General features: G+C 44.9%; 1 protein-coding gene across 1 annotated transcript in view; it reads left to right on the top strand.

The window, feature by feature from the left end:
• Positions 1-5,138: 5,138 nt before the first annotated feature.
• chmp6b (charged multivesicular body protein 6b) overlaps positions 5,139-20,732 on the top strand; it is a 38,074-nt gene continuing 22,480 nt past the window's right edge. The window contains exon 1 of the mRNA XM_080209483.1: positions 5,139-5,555. Within this exon, the coding sequence (XP_080065609.1) occupies positions 5,493-5,555 (63 nt within the window). The 5' untranslated portion in view covers positions 5,139-5,492. The remainder of the gene's footprint in view (positions 5,556-20,732) is intronic.

The following is a 20,732-nucleotide window of genomic DNA, read 5'->3' as shown; positions in this document are numbered from 1 at the left end:
ACATCACAAAATATATCCTCCAATTCAATGTGCAATGAGTGACTTATTACTAATATTAGAAAGATGGTACATCAAGCTTGCTGATCCATTGCACTTTCTGGTCACATCTTGGTCTGGATTCTCAGAACCAAATCTTGCTAGCTAAATCCCCTGAAAATGTTAATGAAGTTCTCCTTCCACCCGCTTCAATCTTTAAATTACAAATTAATTAATAGTTGCACAGAAAGTTCAATATAACTTGCTCCCTGCATGTAACTTTTAAAAACAAAAAATTGAGCTTTAAAAATATAAATCTAGAAATGTAAAAATAACGGAGCAGAGATATTGGATAGGCTTCCCCGATCTTGTCCGTTCCCACCCCACTGCTGGCGAGAGTGGAGAATTGGCGCTCAGCTCAATCTCCATTCACTGCAGCGGCACCAGCCGTGGATGAGGTTGGATAATCTTTATGGCTGATAAGTTTCCCAACCCATTCTCTCGCCTTTTCCCTGTAGCCTTTGATTGCCTTACCTAACTAACTCTTTCTTACATGCACTCAGTGACCTGGCCTCCACAGTCCTCTGTGACAATAAATTCCACAGATTTACCACTCTAGCTGAAGAAATTCTCCTCATCTCAGTTCTAAAGGGTTGTCCCTTTATTCTGAGGCTGTGCCCTTGGATCCCAGTCTCAATTGAGCCTGCCTCCACCACACTGTTGGACAGTGCAAACTTAAGTGGGAAGTATTGTGCTCTATAATGTGCACTTTGGCTAATAACTGGATTGCAATCTTACTATCTCATTCCTTCCAGGGACGTACATCAGCATTGCAGTGAAGATTTTTGACACAGATGATCTTTAACATGGTGGCACAGTGGTTAGTGTGGCTGCCTCACAATGCCAGAGACCCGGGTTTGATTCCTGCCTTGGGTCACTGTCTGTGCAGAGTCTGCATGTTCTCCTTGTGTCTGCGTGGGTTTCCACTAGGTGCTTTGGTTCCCTCTGACAATCTGACAGACGTGCTGGTTAGGTGCATTAACTATGCTAAATTCTCCCTCGGTATACCGGAACAGGTGCTAGAGTGTGGCAACTAGGGGATTGTTACACTAACTTCATTGCAGTGTTAATGCAACCAACTTGTAACACTAATAAATAAACTTTACCATTAGATGATTTTTCACACAGATGAATGTTCACAGGTGATCTTTAACACGCATGACTTTTAACACAGATGAATTTTCACACAATTTTTACATGCTTTTTCATGCATATAATCTTTCACACACATAATCTTTCACACAGATGATCTTTTTCACACACATGATCTTTTCCACATACATGATTTTTCACACAGATGATCTTTTATGCACATTTTTATACAGATGATCTTTAACACAGGTGATCTTTCACACAGGATCTTTCTCAGTATGTGTGTATGTGTCTCTGTCAGGCTGTACTATCAGGGTCACTGTCTCAGGCTGTGCTGTTAGTGTCTGGGTGTCTCAGGCTGTGCTGTCTGGGTGTGGGTGTCTCAGGTTGTGCTGTCAGTGTCTGGGTGTCTCAGGCTGTGCTGTCTGGGTGTGGGTGTCTCAGGCTGTGCTGTCAGTGTCTGGGTGTCTCAGGCTGTGCTGTCTGGGTGTGGGTGTCTCAGGCTGTGCTGTCAGTGTCTGGGTGTCTCAGGCTGTGCTGTCAGTGTCTGGGTGTCTCAGGCTGTGCTGTCAGTGTCTGGGTGTCTCAGGCTGTGCTGTCTGGGTGTGGGTGTCTCAGGCTGTGCTGTCAGTGTCTGGGTGTCTCAGGCTGTGCTGTCAGTGTCTGGGTGTCTCAGGCTGTGCTGTCAGTGTCTGGGTGTCTCAGGCTGTGCTATCTGGGTGTAAACACAGTAAAAAGTCTGACAACACCAGGTTTTAGTCCAACCTATTTATTTGATAATATACTCACAAGCTTTCGGGGTTAGTCCCTTCGTCTTTTCCACATACATGATTTTTCACACAGATGATCTTTTATGCACATTTTTATACAGATGATCTTTAACACAGGTGATCTTTCACACAGGATCTTTCTCAGTATGTGTGTATGTGTCTCTGTCAGGCTGTACTATCAGGGTCACTGTCTCAGGCTGTGCTGTTAGTGTCTGGGTGTCTCAGGCTGTGCTGTCTGGGTGTGGGTGTCTCAGGTTGTGCTGTCAGTGTCTGGGTGTCTCAGGCTGTGCTGTCTGGGTGTGGGTGTCTCAGGCTGTGCTGTCAGTGTCTGGGTGTCTCAGGCTGTGCTGTCTGGGTGTGGGTGTCTCAGGCTGTGCTGTCAGTGTCTGGGTGTCTCAGGCTGTGCTGTCAGTGTCTGGGTGTCTCAGGCTGTGCTGTCAGTGTCTGGGTGTCTCAGGCTGTGCTGTCAGTGTCTGGGTGTCTCAGGCTGTGCTATCTGGGTGTAAACACAGTAAAAAGTCTGACAACACCAGGTTTTAGTCCAACCTATTTATTTGATAATATACTCACAAGCTTTCGGGGTTAGTCCCTTCGTCTTTTCCACATACATGATTTTTCACACAGATGATCTTTTATGCACATTTTTATACAGATGATCTTTAACACAGGTGATCTTTCACACAGGATCTTTCTCAGTATGTGTGTATGTGTCTCTGTCAGGCTGTACTATCAGGGTCACTGTCTCAGGCTGTGCTGTTAGTGTCTGGGTGTCTCAGGCTGTGCTGTCTGGGTGTGGGTGTCTCAGGTTGTGCTGTCAGTGTCTGGGTGTCTCAGGCTGTGCTGTCAGTGTCTGGGTGTCTCAGGCTGTGCTGTCAGTGTCTGGGTGTCTCAGGCTGTGCTGTCTGGGTGTGGGTGTCTCAGGCTGTGCTGTCAGTGTCTGGGTGTCTCAGGCTGTGCTGTCAGTGTCTGGGTGTCTCAGGCTGTGCTATCTGGGTGTAAACACAGTAAAAAGTCTGACAACACCAGGTTTTAGTCCAACCTATTTATTTGATAATATACTCACAAGCTTTCGGGGTTAGTCCCTTCGTCTTTTCCACATACATGATTTTTCACACAGATGATCTTTTATGCACATTTTTATACAGATGATCTTTAACACAGGTGATCTTTCACACAGGATCTTTCTCAGTATGTGTGTATGTGTCTCTGTCAGGCTGTACTATCAGGGTCACTGTCTCAGGCTGTGCTGTTAGTGTCTGGGTGTCTCAGGCTGTGCTGTCAGTGTCTGGGTGTCTCAGGCTGTGCTGTCTGGGTGTGGGTGTCTCAGGCTGTGCTGTCAGTGTCTGGGTGTCTCAGGCTGTGCTGTCTGGGTGTGGGTGTCTCAGGCTGTGCTGTCAGTGTCTGGGTGTCTCAGGCTGTGCTGTCAGTGTCTGGGTGTCTCAGGCTGTGCTGTCAGTGTCTGGGTGTCTCAGGCTGTGCTATCTGGGTGTAAACACAGTAAAAAGTCTGACAACACCAGGTTTTAGTCCAACCTATTTATTTGATAATATACTCACAAGCTTTCGGGGTTAGTCCCTTTGTCTTTTCCACATACATGATTTTTCACACAGATGATCTTTTATGCACATTTTTATACAGATGATCTTTAACACAGGTGATCTTTCACACAGGATCTTTCTCAGTATGTGTGTATGTGTCTCTGTCAGGCTGTACTATCAGGGTCACTGTCTCAGGCTGTGCTGTTAGTGTCTGGGTGTCTCAGGCTGTGCTGTCTGGGTGTGGGTGTCTCAGGTTGTGCTGTCAGTGTCTGGGTGTCTCAGGCTGTGCTGTCAGTGTCTGGGTGTCTCAGGCTGTGCTGTCAGTGTCTGGGTGTCTCAGGCTGTGCTGTCAGTGTCTGGGTGTCTCAGGCTGTGCTGTCAGTGTCTGGGTGTCTCAGGCTGTGCTGTCAGTGTCTGGGTGTCTCAGGCTGTGCTATCTGGGTGTAAACACAGTAAAAAGTCTGACAACACCAGGTTTTAGTCCAACCTATTTATTTGATAATATACTCACAAGCTTTCGGGGTTAGTCCCTTCGTCTTTTCCACATACATGATTTTTCACACAGATGATCTTTTATGCACATTTTTATACAGATGATCTTTAACACAGGTGATCTTTCACACAGGATCTTTCTCAGTATGTGTGTATGTGTCTCTGTCAGGCTGTACTATCAGGGTCACTGTCTCAGGCTGTGCTGTTAGTGTCTGGGTGTCTCAGGCTGTGCTATCTGGGTGTAAACACAGTAAAAAGTCTGACAACACCAGGTTTTAGTCCAACCTATTTATTTGATAATATACTCACAAGCTTTCGGGGTTAGCCCCTTCGTCAGGTGACGAAGGGGCTAACCCCGAAAGCTTGTGAGTATATTATCAAATAAATAGGTTGGACTAAAACCTGGTGTTGTCAGACTTTTTACTGTGTTTACGCCAGTCCAATGCCGGCATACCCACATCATGACTATCTGGGTGTCTCAGGCAGTGCTGTCTGGGTCTGGGTGTCTCAGGCTGTGCTGTCAGTGTCTGAGTGTCTCAGGCTGTGCTGTCTGGGTGTCTCAGGTTGTGCTGTCAGTGTCTGGGTCTGGGCGTCTCAGGTTGTGCTGCCAGTGTCTGAGTGTCTCAGGCTGTGCTGTCAGTGTCTGGGTGTCTGAGGCTGTGCTGTCAGTGTCTGGCTGTCTCAGGTTGTGCTGTCTGGGTCTGAGTGTCTCAGGCTGTGCTGTCTCGAGCTGTGCTGTCAGAGTGTGGGTGTTTCAGGTTGTGCTGTCAGTGTCTGGCTGTGCTGTCTGGGTCTGGATGACTCAGCCTGCGCTGTCAGTGTCTGGGTGTTTTGGGTTGTGCTGTCTGGGTCTGGGTGTCTCGGGCTGTGCTGTCTGGCTCTGGGTCTGGCTGTCTCAGCCTGTGCAGTCTGGCTCTGGGTCTGGCTGTCTCAGCCTGTGCAGTCTGGCTCTGGGTCTGGCTGTCTCAGCCTGTGCTGTCTGGCTCTGGGTCTGGGTATCTCAGCCTGCGCTGTCAAAATCTGGCTGTCTCGGGCTGTGCTGTCAGACTGTGGGTGTTTCAGGCTGTGCTGTCTGGGTCTGGCTGTCTCGGGCTGTGCTGTCTGGGTCTGGCTGTCTCGGGCTGTGCTGTCTGGGTCTGGCTGTCTCGGGCTGTGCTGTCTGGGTCTGGCTGTCTCGGGCTGTGCTGTCTGGCTCTGGCTGTCTCGGGCTGTGCTGTCTGGGTCTGGCTGTCTCGGGCTGTGCTGTCTGGCTCTGGCTGTCTCGGGCTGTGCTGTCTGGGTCTGGCTGTCTCGGGCTGTGCTGTCTGGCTCTGGCTGTCTCGGGCTGTGCTGTCTGGCTCTGGCTGTCTCGGGCTGTGCTGTCTGTCTGTGGATCGCGCGCTCTGTCCCTGGCGGCTCTCCGTCCCCGGGTGTGGTTACCGTGGTGACGGTGCGTCTTGGGCCCGAGGCGCCGGGCCTTGTCCTCAGCTCCGGAGCCGGGAGGCCGACACTCAGAGCTCAGCCACAGGCACCGCGGCTCCTCCCGGGCGGGCATGCGGCTGGCCTCGGGCCCCCAGCAGCGCAAATGGGCAACTTGTTCGGCCGCAAGAAGCGGTCCCGAGTGACCGACCAGGACCGCGCCGTGCTGGTGAGTGAGAGAGCCGGGGAGAGGAGGGAGGGAGCGGCCGAGGCCCGGGGAATGGAGCCCGGGATGGGGGGCGAGGGGATGGGCCCGGGGACCGGGCAAGGAGCCGCACCCTCCTCCTCCTCCTCCCGAGGGGGGGGACACGCAGCTCCTCTTTCCCCGCCCTTCCCCTCCATAGAATCCCCACGGTGCAGAAACAGGCCCTTCAGCCCATCGAGTCTGCACCGACCACCATCCCACCCAGGCTCTATCCCCACATCCCTACACATTTACCCGCTAATCCCTCCAACCTACACATCTCAGGACACTAAGGGGCAATTTAGCACGGCCAGTCAACCTAACCTGCACGTCTATGGAGTGTGGGAGGAAACCCATGCAGACACGAGGAGAATGTGCAAACTGTACACAGACAGTGACCCAAGCCGGGAATTGAACCCAGGGCCCTGGAGCTGTGAAGCAGCAGCGCTATCGTGCCGCCCTCGGGGTGGATGCTGAGGCCAACCGGGCCTCTTTGTTTAACACGTGGTTCCCCCCCACCCCAAGTCTGAAAGCTCTGGCAGTTCAAATTCCACTCCAGAGACTTGTGCTCACCCAGGCGGGCACTCCCCGTGCGGCACTGAGGGAGTGCCACAGATGCATCGTTCACCCAGGTTGGCAGGCCCTGTGCATGATGTGGAGATGCTGGCGTTGGACTGGGGTTTCAAAAAAAAAGTAAGAAGTCTCACAACACCAGGTTAAAGTCCAGCAGGTTTATTTGATAGCACAAGCCATTAGCTTTTAGAGCGCTGCCTCTTCATCAGGTGAGTGGGAGCACTGAGGGAATGCCACGCTGCCACAGATGCATCTTTCACCCAGGCTGATACTCCCTGTGCAGCACTGAGGGAATGCCACACTGCCACAAATGCATCTTTCACCCAGTTGACACGCCCTGTGCAGCATTGAGGGTGTGCCACACTGCCACAGATGCTGATTTGCGGATGAGATATTTCACTGAGGCAATGTCTGCCCTGTTCTCACTGGACACACAAGATTCCCAGACATCCTTTCTCATTGTGGTTCCCTCTGCTGTGTCAGTGCTAGGGAGCTGGATTTGGTTCCCAGCTTGGATCACTGTCTGTGTGGAGTTTGCACATTCTCCCCGTGGTTTCCGCCGGATGCCCCAGTTTCCCCTCAGTCCGAAAGACATGTTGGTTAGGTGCACTGGCCGTGCCAAATTCTCCCTCAGTGTACCTGAACAACTGCCAGAGTGCGGCAACTAGGGAATTTTCACAGTTAACTCCTTGCAATGTTAATGTAAGCCTACTTGTGACACTAATAAAAGAGAGAGCAGGGGCAATTATTCCATGTGTCCAGGTCAATATTTCTCATCCAGATACTAAGAAGAAAATGCTCTATTCATTAATGAGACATTGTTGGATTTGTAGTGGTGGGGTGACAAAGTGCATCTGAGAGGTTGTTTCCCCTTGTGGAAGAGTCTAGGAACACAGGGCATAACCTTAGAGTAAGGAGTCGCCCATTTAAGACAGAGTGGGAGCAATTGCTCCTCTGAGGATACTGATTCTGTGGAATTCTTTACTGGAAGAAGTCTTACGACACCAAGTTAAAGTCCAACGGGTTTGTTTGATAGCAAACGCCACTAGCTTTCAGAGTGCTTGCTGCTCCCTCGTCAGGTGAAGGAGCAGCAAGTGCTCCGAAAGCTAGTGGCGTTTGCTACCAAATAAATCTGTTGCACTTTAACCTTGTGTTGTAAGATTTCTTACTATGTTTACTCCAGTCCAATGCCGGCATCTCCACATCACAAATTCTTTACTGCCATTGACTGTAGAAGCTGGGTTGTTAAGTATGTTCAGGGTTGAGATGGATAGATTTTTAATCAAGTAAACAAATCATGGTTATGGGGTCTGGGAAAGTGGAGCTAAGGATTATGAGATCAGTCATGATTTCATTGAATTGCATCGCAGACTCGATGAGCTGAATGGCCTGCTTCTGGGTCTTATGGGTTGCTGTATACAGGAGCTGACTGTGCATGAATTGGCAGCTGTTTCTACATTGCAATAGTTACGACACTTAATTGGCTGTAAAACACTTTCTGATAGATGATCGGTGCTCATGGAAAGTTTCCTTTATGCTTTGTCTTTTGGTTTGGGTAGTTCCCTTTTTGGGGGCTGCCCATCTTGCTTTGCCCCTGAGTTTGTTTGATTTAGTTTATTGGTTTTGCATTAAAAATGCTCATGGAAGGTGCAATATGAATGCAAGTCTTTTTGCCTGAGAGCCAGTCTTCCCCCACCCCCAAGTCAATGATATCAGACAATTACTCTAAAAGGCAATACAGAAAGTGAAACTGGAAGTTCCCAGTTGAGAAACCATCAACCACATCAGGCATCAAGCCTGCCCTGCCATTCAAAATGATCATGGATGATCTATGCTGGCCTCAATTCCTTTTCTGTACCATTTCCCTATTCTTTAATCTATCAAATATTTATCCACCTCCACTTTAAACACTTCTAATGATACAGCTTACAGCACCCAGGGAAGGTAATTCCAGAGATTCATCACCCACTGTGAGAAGACATTTCTACACACCTTAGTTTAAAATAACTTGTCCTTTACCTTTTAGTTATATCCCCTTGTTCGAGATTCTCCTGCTAGTGAAAACGTCTCACCATATACCCTTTCAAGCCCCCTCAGGATCTTATATGTTTGAATAAGGTCACCCCTCAATCTTCTAAACTCCAAGGAATACAAACCAGGCTATTTAGTCTCCCTTGACAGGACAATCCTCTCATCCCAGGAATTATCCTGGTGAGTCTCATTTGGATTGCCTGCGATGTTACTAAATCATTTTGAAGGTAGGTTTGCTATGTGTCCAGGTATTGAAAATTAATCTACTCCAAGTAACCTAGGAGAAAAAAAAGATTGTTTTCCCCAGTTCTCTTTAGTTTATTAAAAATATTGGGTGGAGTTGATTAGCGATGAAAGCTTCAATGATGGCCCATGTTCAGCTAGCATTGGGAATCCCAGCTTTAAAGAAGCATTTCTTAGGTTAATGTACTTTTAAAATTAATTTTCCATTTTCCCAAATCAGCTGCATTAAGCTGTGGACATTGACCCTGTATTTGTTAAGGTCATTCTGCTTTTTATCCCCAATTGTGGATTGATTCATTAAGTGTCAGATGGATGGGGATACTTAGATCTCATATCTCTTCCGATCAGAACTGAATAAACTTCATTATTCAACATACCTTTACGATTTTTAATGAGCTATTACCTCTTTGCTGCTGTTAAAGGACAGATTTGGAACATTTAATGTGGATGCATGATTGCTTCTACAAGGTATAACAACCAGGACTATGAAGAGAAAAATGATGTAAATGTTTGGAATCCAGGCACAAAATGTTGGTTTGCATGCTTGTTTCTCGAAGGGAATGTTTCTCATTTAGTTCTGTGTAACTGGATTCAAGTTGGTGAAGGTAAGCTTTGAAGCTTACTTAGCATAGAGGACTGGTAAACTTGCTTTTGCTTGCCCACTTAAAACCAACTTGCTGTTGAAGTATTAACTGAGTGGGAAGATTCTAAGCCTCCAGGTCCCATCAGTTGAATCAAACTAACAGTTGAATTATCATCAATAAATATACCTGGTTCCAATATCAGTTATTGATTCTGTCACTGAGGATTGACTTGGTGTCAATCTTCCGTTTTACCTATATGTCTGTCAGCATGTGTAAAAAGAGAAAAATAGTTTAACTTTTCAGTATAAATCTTCCAAACCCATTCTTTCTGCATGTACTGTTGACAAATTACTCCTGAGTCACTTGCAATTGTACTTTCAAGCCAACAGCCATTCACTACAATGCTTCTGCACCTGTTAATCTGCTCATTAACTCCCTCACCCCCAGAATCTATAGTCCTTGCCCTGATTAATGTCTTTAATCTTTCCTGTGTTGATCATTCCCCATGTTACATTCCTCATCACTTCTTCCAATCGGCAGGGTGAAGTTCAGTGTATCTAGCATGCACTGGGTGTAGCTATCCATCACTAGACTCAGCTGGCCGTATTAAACACTGTTGGGGATTGGTAGCCTTGCCAGAATTGGTCACTAGTCCAGGGTCATCCTAGAGAGGGGTAGATTTTAAGAAGTGTTAACCAAAGAGAAGTTTAGGAAGGAAATATGGCTGAAAAGAGAGATATATGCCATTCTTTAATCTGATTTATTATTGTCACATGTATTAGTATACAGTGAAAAGTATTGTTTCTTGCACAAAAAGACAAAACATACCGTGCATTGAGAAGGAAACGAGAGAGTGCAGAATGTAGTGTTACAGTCATAGCTAGGGTGCAGAGAAAGATCAACTTATGCAAGGTAGGTCCATTCAAAAGTCTTATGGCTGCAAGGAAGGAGCTGTTCTTGAGTCGGTAAGTGTCCTCAGACTTTATATCTTTTTCCCGACAGAAGAAGGTGGATGAGAGAATGTCCGGGGTGCATGGGGTCCTTAATTATGCTGGCTGCTTTGCTGAGGCAGTGGGAAGTGTAGACGGAGTCAGTAGATGGGAGGTTGGTATATGTGATGGATTGGGCTACATTCACGACCTTTCGTGGTTTCTTGTGGTCTTGGGCAGTGCAGGAACCATACCAAGCCGTGATACAGCCAGAAAGAATGTTTTCTACTGTGCATCTGTAAAGGTTGGTGAGAGTCATAGCTGACATGCCAAATTTCCTGAGTCTTCTGAGAAAGTAGAGACGTTGGTGGGCTTTCTTAACTGTAGTGTGGGCATGGGGGGACCAGGACAAGTTGTTGGTGATCTGGACGCCTAGAAACTTGAAGCCCTCAACCCTTCCCAGTTCGTCCCTTTTGATGTAGACAAGGACACGTTCTCCTCTTCGCTTCCTGAAGTCGATGACAATCTTCTTCCTTTTGTTGACATTGAAGGAGAGATTATTGTCACCGCACCAGTTCAGCAGATTCTCTATCTCATTCCTGTACTCTGTCTCATCATTGTTTGAGATCTGACCCACCACAGTAGTGCCGTCAGCAAACTTGAAAATTGCATTGGAAGGGAACTTGACCACACAGCCATAGGTGTGTAAGGAGTATAGTGTGTTGAGGATGATTGTGGAGGAGATGTTGTTGCCTATTCCTATTGATTGTGGTCTGTGAGTTAGGAAGTTCAGGATCCAGTCGCAGAGGGAGGAGCTGAGGCCCTGACCACGGAGTGTGGAGATGAGTTTCCTAAGAATAATAGTGTTGAAGGCTGAGCTGTAGTCAATAAATAGGAGTCTGACATAGGTGTCTTTTTATCTAGGTGTTCCAGGGTTGAGTGCAGGCCAGGGAGATGGCGCCTGTTGAGGACTTGTTGTGGCAGTAGGAAAACTGTAGTTGATCTAGGCAGTCCGGAAGGCTGGAATTGATTTGTGCCATGACTAGCCTTTTGAAGCACTTCATAATGGTGGATGCCAGAGCTACCGGAGGATAGTCATTAAGGCACACTGCTTGGCTTTCTTAGGTACTGGGACGATGGTCGTCATCTTGAAGCAGATAGGGACCTCAGATTGTTGAAGATGTCTGCGAATACCCCCACCAGCTGATCTGCACAGGATCTGAGTGCTCATCTGGGTATCCCATCCAGGCCAGTCGCTTTCCTTGGGTTGACTTTCAAGAAAGCTGCCCTGACGTCTGCGTTCTACCAGTTTTGTTTTTAAAAACATTGAGAGCTTGGAAAGTGTTGATGTCCAGGGGGACCTGGGTGTCCTTGTACACCAGTCACTGAAAGCAAGCATGCAGGTGCAGCAAACAATTAGGAAGGCAAATGGTATGTTGACCTTTATTGCAAGAGGATTTGAGTACAGGAGCAAATATGTTTTGCTGCCATTGAGTAGAGCCTTGATGAGACCAAAGGATATACTTCCCATAAAGCAACACTCACCACACACATTCCAGGGATGGCAGGATTATCCAGTGAGGACATTGGGCCTGCATTCTCCAGCATTTAGAAGAATGAAAGGTGATCTTATTAAAAAATATAAAAATTCTTGCAGGATATGATTGATGTAGATGGGGCATGGGAAATCTAAACCAAGAGGCATAGTCCCAGAATAAAAGCTAGGCCATTTAGGACTCAGATGAGGAGTAATTTCTAGGTGGTAAATCTCTATACTAGAGGGCTGTGGAGGTTTAGTCATTATGTCATGGAATATGTTCAATTTCTAGATAGTAAAGACAGCAAGGGATATGGGGATAGTGCGGGAAAATGGTGTTGAGGTAGAAGATCAGCCATGACCCAGTTGAATGGTGGACCATGCTCGAGTGGCTGAATGGCCTACTCCTCCTATTTCCTATGTTCCTGTGTAAATTAGCCTGGAAAGGCAAAGAATCTCAAAAATCTAAACAGGTTAAGCAAGCTGGTTTCACACTGCAGCTATGCAGTGACTACAAGAATGGCATTTTCCACTAACGGGCTTTTGCACACTGTTGAGCAATGTCGCTGATAGCTGCACCTACCAATTTAAGATAATCAATTGATCTTGTGACATGGCTTCTTTATGCTTGCTAGAAGCTACGTATGTTAACACAGGAATCCACTCTCTGCAAATAAAAGAAAAATGTTCAAGTCTTATGTCAGGAAACAAAGGTAGTTCCAAGCGATCTATATATGTATTTGTGGGTTTTTTATATATTTTGTTGAAGGTTTTTTTTAATGTTTTACATATAGCAAATTCTCAGATATTGGTTCAGTACAGCAAGATCGTTTCTAAACAAGTACCTGTAGGAAGGCACAGGAAAAAATACCAATACAGTTGGTTTGGATTATTAATTGTTTCCAGTGGGCCTCTAGGGGTATAAGGATAACATAAGAAGACACAGCCACAATTGACTCAGTGGCACATAATCAAGGTCACAATACAATGGTGACAGAATGACAGAACTTATGGAAAGCAAATCCTTAAAAAATTGCTGTCATTGCTTATTCAACCACAAAAAAAAGAATTTTAGTACAGGTAAAATGGTAGGTAAAATGGTGGTTAAACTTCCGAGGATTTCACACCGCACTTAGATGTACACCAATTCCCAGACACCATGGATAGTATAACCAGCCACGGAGCTTGAAAAGGCAAAGCCGTGACAGGATCATTGAGCAACATCTGGGATTCACCCGGAGTTTCACTGACGTCATTGTACCTCTGCCATGTTGTCATCCCTAAGCCCCGGTAATGAGAAACCTAGGCCCTGGCGGTGGTAAGGATCCCTCGCATTCTGATTCCAGCTCTTCTCGCCAAACATCAAGGACAAGATAACATAAGACCAGTGGTCAGAATCTTCGACCAATCCCAGGCCACAGACCGGATATGATGCTCTCCATTGAACTCAATGCCCAGCCTTCAAATCAAGATTGTAAAAGCATGGCAGCCAGTTCTTAAATTCGGGCAGAAATTCATCTTCAGCTGTTCTTGGGAGACTGGGCGGACGGATACTCCTCTGGCCCAGCTCCCCAAATAAACTAGCATGTTCAACATACCACGCAGCAGGATTTCCAAGGATTGAAAGTGAGCCCCCACCGAGGAAATTGCTAACAAGGCCCCCACCCCAACTTCTCTGACCGCCTCAATCAAGCCAGAGTTTTCTTGACTTGGCTCCCCGTGGCCAGAATTTAGGCAGGATTGTCCAGGAACATAGCACAGATTATACACTTCAAGATCAAATAATTATGGATTGTGCATCAGGATAAAAAAGTATTAAAAGATGAATAGCCCCAGAGCTTGCGAGAACACAGCTTAGAATACGTGACCCCCCCCCCAGCATGAGAATTTTAAAATCGATGAGGAACCACAGTGTGCACAGGGGTAATATGCGAATAGGACATGACTCTGGTTGGGAGACTGCAAAGTTTAGAGGGTAGAATGTGGATGGCTGGCCAGGAGTGCATTGGAGTATTCAAGTCTTGAGGTAACAGACCATATGGATGAACAGAGATAAAGGTGGAGTTGGATGATGTTGCAATGGTGGGAATAAGCAGTCACAATGTGGGAATAAGTGACAGCGCTGATATCAGGTCAGAAATTAATTTGAGTTGAATATGACACCAGGGTTGTAAACAGTCTTGTTTAGTTCAGCTTCATACAGTTGCCGGGGAAAGAGATGGTTTCAGAATGGAGTTTATGGGAACTGAAGACACTGGCTTTGTTTACAGCTGGAGGAAATCTCTGCTCCTCCAGTACTGGATGTCAGCCAAGTTGTTGACAATTTAGAAACAGTGTAGGGAGTTGGTGAGAAAGGTGCTGGTGAGGTGTTGTTAGCAGCATATGTGTGAAAACTGTCACGTTTTTTTGATGTCCCCCATGCTAGTTGACAAATGGTTTCTTCTTAACTATTGTTCTCTCTTTTTAAAAGCTGTTTATCTGGAACTGTGCACAGATCTAACACTCTGCCTGATGGTTGTTTTTCACTCCATGGAAGCTGCCTGACAGGCTGCATATTTCCAGCATTTTTTGTTTTTAATTCAGATTTCAGCATCAGCAGTATTTTGCTTTTGCAATTCTCTACCACCTTTCTCATCTCCTCGACTGCATCCTTATCTCAGACTGCTTGTCTGATATCCTGTCTTGGATAAGGTGCAATTTGCTGTGTGTGCATTGGAAAGACCAATGCGGTTGTCTCCTGCCCCCTTTGAAAATGCCATATTTTTGTCATTGATTCCATTCTCTCCCTGTCACTTGCAGAAGGTGAAGCCATTGCTCGAGATGCTCTGTCTGTGTGACTGAGCAGTTAGTATGCAAAACTGACACACGTTGGATTGGGATAATAATATATTGGCATGGATTGAGTATTGGTTATCAGACAGAATAGATCTTTTTCAAGTTGACAGGTAATGACTAGTGCGATCCTGCAGAGACTCGTGCTTGGGCCCAATTTTTTACAATATACATCAACGATTTGGATGATGGAACCAAAAGTAATATTTCCAAGTTTGCTGACAACACAAAACTTGGTAAGAATGTGAATAGTGAGGAAGATGTTAAGAGACTTCGAGGTGATTTAGACATGTTAAGTGAGGGGGCAAATACATAGCAGATGCAGTACAATGTGGATAAATGTCAAGTTATTCACTTTGGACAGAAAAACAAAATGACAGTTTTCTTTGCATGGTGATAGGGAATATACAAAGGGGATAGCCAAAAGAGCTGGGAGCCTAATACACCAGTCACTGAAACGTGCAGATAAGCAAGCGGTTCTGAAGACAAGTGTTATATTGGCCTTCATTGCAAGAGGATTTGGGCACAGGAACAAAGATGTCTTACTGCAGTTGTACAGGACCTTGGTGAGTATTTTGTGCAGTTTTGGTCTCCTTATCTAAGAAAGGATAAGGAGAGGGACTGCAGTGACGGTTCATCAGACTGGTTCCAGGGATGGCAGGATTGTCCTAAAAGGAGAGATTGAGAGGGTCTCTAATTAAAAAGTATAAAATTCTGACAGGGCTAGACTTACTGGATGCAGAGATGTTGTTTCCTCTGACTGTGTATGTGAGGGATCTAGAACAAAGAATCACAATCTTAGAGTATGAGGTAGACCATTTAAATGAGGAGAAACTTCACTTGATGGTGGTGAACCTGTAGAATTCTCTACCACAAAAGGCTGTGGAGGCCAAATAAATGAATATATTTAGGAAGGAAATGGATTTTTAGACTCTAAGGGCATTGAGAGACACAGGACCAGTCATGGTTTTATTGAATGTTGCAGCAGGCCTACTGTTTTCAGTGATTCAATGGACAAGTAAGATTGAAATCGAGTGAGTGGTAGTACTTGAGGAGGACAAAGGTAAAATGAATCATGGTCATAGTCACAAAATACGTCATATCTTCATAAACCAAACTGTTCAGAATCTCAACCAATTCACCCCCAGCTGATTCCATGCATGCCTACTTCTAGTTCCTAAGGTTGTCTATTCCCACTCCAACACCTACCTCAGGCTAACTGCTAAAACATTGACGTCATTGTCCGCCTTCAGACTTGACTATTGTGCCTGCTTGGCTGGATTCACATTCTCTATATCATCTCCAAACTCAACCACTCCTATCATAATCTGCATCAAGTTCCCTTGTTTATCACCCAATCCTACCTGGCCTCTGTTCTGCCGAAGTTTCTACTTTAAAATGGTTATATTCGGGTTTAAGTCTCTTAACTTTTAAATTTATATATAGTTGTATTTAAAATTTCACGATATTAAATGCCCTTTACCCTTCAAAAACATTTCAAGATGGTGACACTTCATGGGCATTCAAACTTTATTTGATGCTGAGCTGTATGAAATATTAAGACAGGTGACCAAAGGCTTGGTCAGAAATCATTTTTGTTAAGCAGTGTTTTGGAGGAGACAGAGTTTAGGTAAGGGCAGCTGAAGACATGATGCCAATAGTGCAGAGGTTAAAACTGGTGATGGCAGAGAGCAGAACCAAGTGCCGAGATCTGAGGAAGGTGGAGACGGGGAGGATCACAGTGGAAGCATTAGAGAAAAATTGGATTGGATAACCACTTTTCTGAATTTCTCCTGTCTGTAAGTGCACACATGAGGGTGGCCTCAACAGGGATCTTGGGTTCATGTCACTCTATCTGTAACCCCCACTAACTTTCCTGCGTCAGATGATTCACACCTCTTTAACCTGTGCTTAACCCTCTCTCCGTTTGCATTGTCTATACCTGTAAATACTTGATTACCTATAAAGACTTGTATTCCAACCATTATCTTGTAAATTGAATCTGTGTCTATGTATGCCCTGTTTGTGAACACAACTCTTCACTCACCTGAAGAAGGAGCAATGCTCCGAAAGTTTGTGCTACCAAATAAATCTGTTGGATTTAACCAGGTGCTGTGAGACTTCTTACTGTGCTTACCCCAATCCAGCACCAGCAACTCCATATAAGTGCAGTATCTGTGCTCATCCTGTCTCCAACCCTCTCTTATTGATTTTTGACTGTTTGAATACGCCTTTGCCTAATCACTGACAATATTGCCTCTCTACTTCCATTTCTTCTTATGACCCTCTTTAAAATCCACCAGTAACCCAAGTGATTTTTCATTTCTCATAATATTTTTCTTTAGCTTGCTGTCTATTTTTACCAATTATAATTCAGAACAATTACAACATTAAAAGAGCTTTAGAAACGCAAACTTGCGTTGGATCTGGTGGATGTGAACTGAGAAAGAAGAGAGAGAGAACAGATAAAAGTGGACAGTCAGTTATGCTGAACAACATTTGATAATCTCAGTCAGATTGGGAAAAGGGAAAAGAAGAATCCTCCCAAATCAGAAGTGGATGAGCAAACTGGATCAGAAAACCGAGAAGGATGTTAAGGGCTGAGGTTGTCACTCAATGTTCAGAACAGCTTCAGGGTCAAGGAAGAATGATTCCCATTGCTGACATAATTATAATTCCCATTTACTGATACCTACTGCAAACCACTTGAGTCCCACAGCTATCTAAATTATACTTCCTCCCACCCTAAGATGTTTTACCAATACATTAAATGCAAGATAAAAAACAAGGGAAAGTAGGGCCTGTTGGAGATGTACATGGTAACTTGTGGATTGATTTAGAAGGTGTGACCAGGGTTCTCAGTGAATACCTGAAAGGGGAGGATTTTGAAACGTTAGATACAGTACACATAGTGAGAGAGGAAGTACTGAAGGGAATGGCATCCTCGAAGGTGGATAAATCACCAGTTCTTAATGGATTGTATCCCAGATTGTTGAAAGAAACCAGGGAGGAAATAGTGGATGCTCTGAATCTTTTTCCATTCGTCACGAGATCCATGCAAGGTCCCAGAGGATTGGAGGTTTACAAATTATTTAAAAAGGGTGCTAGGAATGGACCAGAAATCTTTAGGCTGGGCAGTCTGACTTCGGTGGTGGGAACTTATTAGAAACAAACGTGAGACAGAATAAACTGCCATTTGGGCACAGAATGATCAGAGATAGTCAGCATGGTTTTGTTAGGGGAGAATCGTGTCTTACTAACTTAATGGAATCTTCTAAGGAAGAAACAAGGAGGTCTGATGAGGATAATGCAGTGAATCTTGTCTCCCTGGATTTCAATAAGGACATTTCACGAAGTCCCACATGGCAGACTGTTCAGGAGAATGAGATCTCTTGGGATAGTGGCAGGTTAGATCCAAAATTGACTCAGTGACAAGAACCAAAGGGATCAATGGATGTTTTCGAGAATGGAAAATGGTTTCCAGTGGTGCTCTACAGGACTCAGTATTGGAGCCCTTGCTGTATATATTAATGATTTAGACTTAAACGTGGGTGGTATTATTGGGAAATTTGCAGATGACACAAAAATTGGCTGTGTAGTTGATAGTGAAGAGGATAGCTGTTGTCTCCAGAATTATATCAGTGGTTTAGTTAAGTTAGAGAAGTAGCAAATGGAATTCAATCCAGAAAAATGTGAGGTAATGCATTTGGGGAAAACAAACAAAGCAAGGGAATACTCAATAAACGGGAAGATATTGAGAGGGGTTGAGGAAGTGAGTTCCTTGAAGTGCATGTCTTCAGGTTCTTAAAGGTGGCAGCACAGGTGTACAAGGTGGTCAAGAAAGCATATGGAAAGCTTTCTTTTATTGGGTGTGATATTGAATAAAAAGCAGTAATGTATTGATAGAACTGGATGAAGTGTTGATTAGACCACAGCTGTGTACAGTTCTAGTCACCACATGACAGGAAGAAAATAATTTCTCTGAAGAGAGCTCAGAAGAGATTTAAGGAATGTTGTCAGGTGTTGAAAATTGCAGCAATGAGGAGAAATTGGATTTAGGGTTGTTCTTCCTAGAACAAAAGAGGTTAGGGGGTGACCTAATTGAGGGGCCTAGATATGGTAAACAGGGAAGACTTGTTTCCCCTTGGCTGAGCGGTCAACGATTGCTAATTATAGATTAGAGGTGATGGGTAGAAGGATTAGAAGGGCCATGAGGAAAAACCTTTTCACCTAAAGGGTGATATGAAAAGCTCTCATTTTAAAAATTGTGATTTGAGGCATGAAAGGTATGTTAAACTTGTTTTCTGATTGGACATGCTTTCATTTACAACCTTGAGTTGCAGGCCCTCAGGTTCCCCGGCCTTGTTCAGTCACATGGGTTGGTGATCAGTGAGTTAAGCTGAACTACGTGAAACGGTAGTCTGCTCCCAGCTGGAATTCTGGATTCCATAGAGGGAAGTGTTTGAAAAAGTGGCGGGAGGGGTTCTTGGAATGAGAGAACTATGTGGATAGATTAGAGAACCTGGAGTTGATCTCCTTGAAGTAGAAATGCTAAGAGGAGATTTTGAAGAGCTATTTAAAATCATGAAGGATTTGAACAGTAAGAAGTCTCACAACACCAGGTTAAAGTCCACAACAGGTTGATCTGGAATCACGAGCTTTCAGAGTGTTGCTCCTTGAGAGACTTCTTACTGTGCTCACCCCAGTCCAACACCAGCATCTTCACGTCATGAAGGATTTGGGTAGAATACGCAATGAAACCCTTTCCGATGGCTGAAGGATAACTTGAGAACATAAATTTAAGGTGAGTGGCAAAGAACCAGAAGGGACAAGGAAGTCAAGGGTTATTTTAGAGGGGTGAGGGCAAGCAAGAAAATGGAGTTAAGGCCACCATCATATCAGTAAAGGTCTTATTGAATGGCAGAGCAAGCTTAAGGAACCAAATGGTCCACTGCTGTTGCTGCTATATCTTATGCAGGAAAAACCCTTTTCCACAAAGAATGGTTAGATTTGGAATGTAAAACTTCATAGAAAGTCGGGTGCAATTTCAGTAATCGCCTTCAAAAGGAGTACAAGAATAGTTGAAGTGAAATTTCAGGGATGTGGAGAAAGGGCGGGGAGCGCAACTAAGTAGATTGTTTTTTAAGGATCCTCTGCAGATTCAGTAAGCCAAATGGCCTGTTCCTGTGTATTATTCTGTGATTCCATAATCCAGGACTCTAGGCAGTCCTGCTTTTCAGCTGAGTGCTACATTTATTCTTTCTCTGTCATGTGAAGTGATGAAACCACTGTCTATTCATTCTGTGCTCTATTGTGTTAGTGCCGAAAGGTACTGGACGAGTTATTTGTATTTATACTTTCTGAAGCACTTATTGTGCTATGCTACTTTTATCCGTTCTGTAGGCTGGTAGTGCACCTGTGGCGTAAAAAAGTTTCCCTGTGTTGAGAGTTTTTTTTTAAAAAAGTAAAAGTTTATTTATTAGTCACAAGTAAGGCTCACATTAACACTGCAATGAAGTTACTATGAAATTCCCCTAGTCGCCACATTCCAGCGCCTGGTTGGGCGAATGCACCTAACCAGCACGTCTTTCAGAGACTGTGGGAGGAAACCAGAGCACCCCCAGGAAACCCATGCAGACATGGGGAGAACGTCCAAACTCCACACAGACAGTGACCCAAGCTGGGAATTGAACCCGGGTCCCTGGCGCTGTGAGGCAGCAGTGCTAACTAACCACTGTGCCCTTGTATATTGCTAGAAACTATGTGCACGCGGTTAATACCCAATGTCACACAAGTGTTTTTCAACAGAAACACTATCATCAGATGCTTTGATCAGATACTTCTGATTGACTTGAGTTCTGCAAGATATCAGATTTTACTGACAACACAGTAAGCTGTCCAATGTATTCACTATGAATCATATTATGCTCGATTACAAACTTAAATTGTCTATTCAATATTGATGAATAGCTGCTTGATGTAATGTAATTGAGTTACAGTCATGTACTGCCCTTTGTTTCATGTAACTGTATCACTGGTGTTAAGAACATAAGAAATAGGAGCAGGAGTAGGCCATCTAGCCCTTCGAGCCTGCCCCGCCATTCAATAAGATCATGGCTGATCTGTCGTGGCTCAGTTCCACTTTCCCGCCCTCTCCCCATAACCCTTAATCCCCTCTCTTATCAAGGTGTTGTGTCATTTGACACAGGATGAAGAAGCAGGCACTTGTCTAGAATGGTGGGATTGATTTGTCTGTGTTTGAGCCCCTCTTTTTGACGAAGGTGGCAGGGCCATTTGCTGCAGTCTTTTCTGATGGACAGTTTAGTGGCCAGGGATCTACAGTTAAGATTGTCCTGACGGTTGGTTTCAGTTATGCAGCTGAGGTCAGTTTGCAGAATAGCTGAGCCAGCTTTCACGTGGTTCCACTGGGAAA

This window comes from Carcharhinus amblyrhynchos, chromosome 21 (genome assembly GCF_965287045.1).
Source record: "Carcharhinus amblyrhynchos chromosome 21, sCarAmb.v2.hapA, whole genome shotgun sequence".
Taxonomy (NCBI): domain Eukaryota; kingdom Metazoa; phylum Chordata; class Chondrichthyes; order Carcharhiniformes; family Carcharhinidae; genus Carcharhinus; species Carcharhinus amblyrhynchos.
Note: the sequence above shows the minus strand (reverse complement) of the source record. Positions and strands in the feature narration are given on the sequence as shown.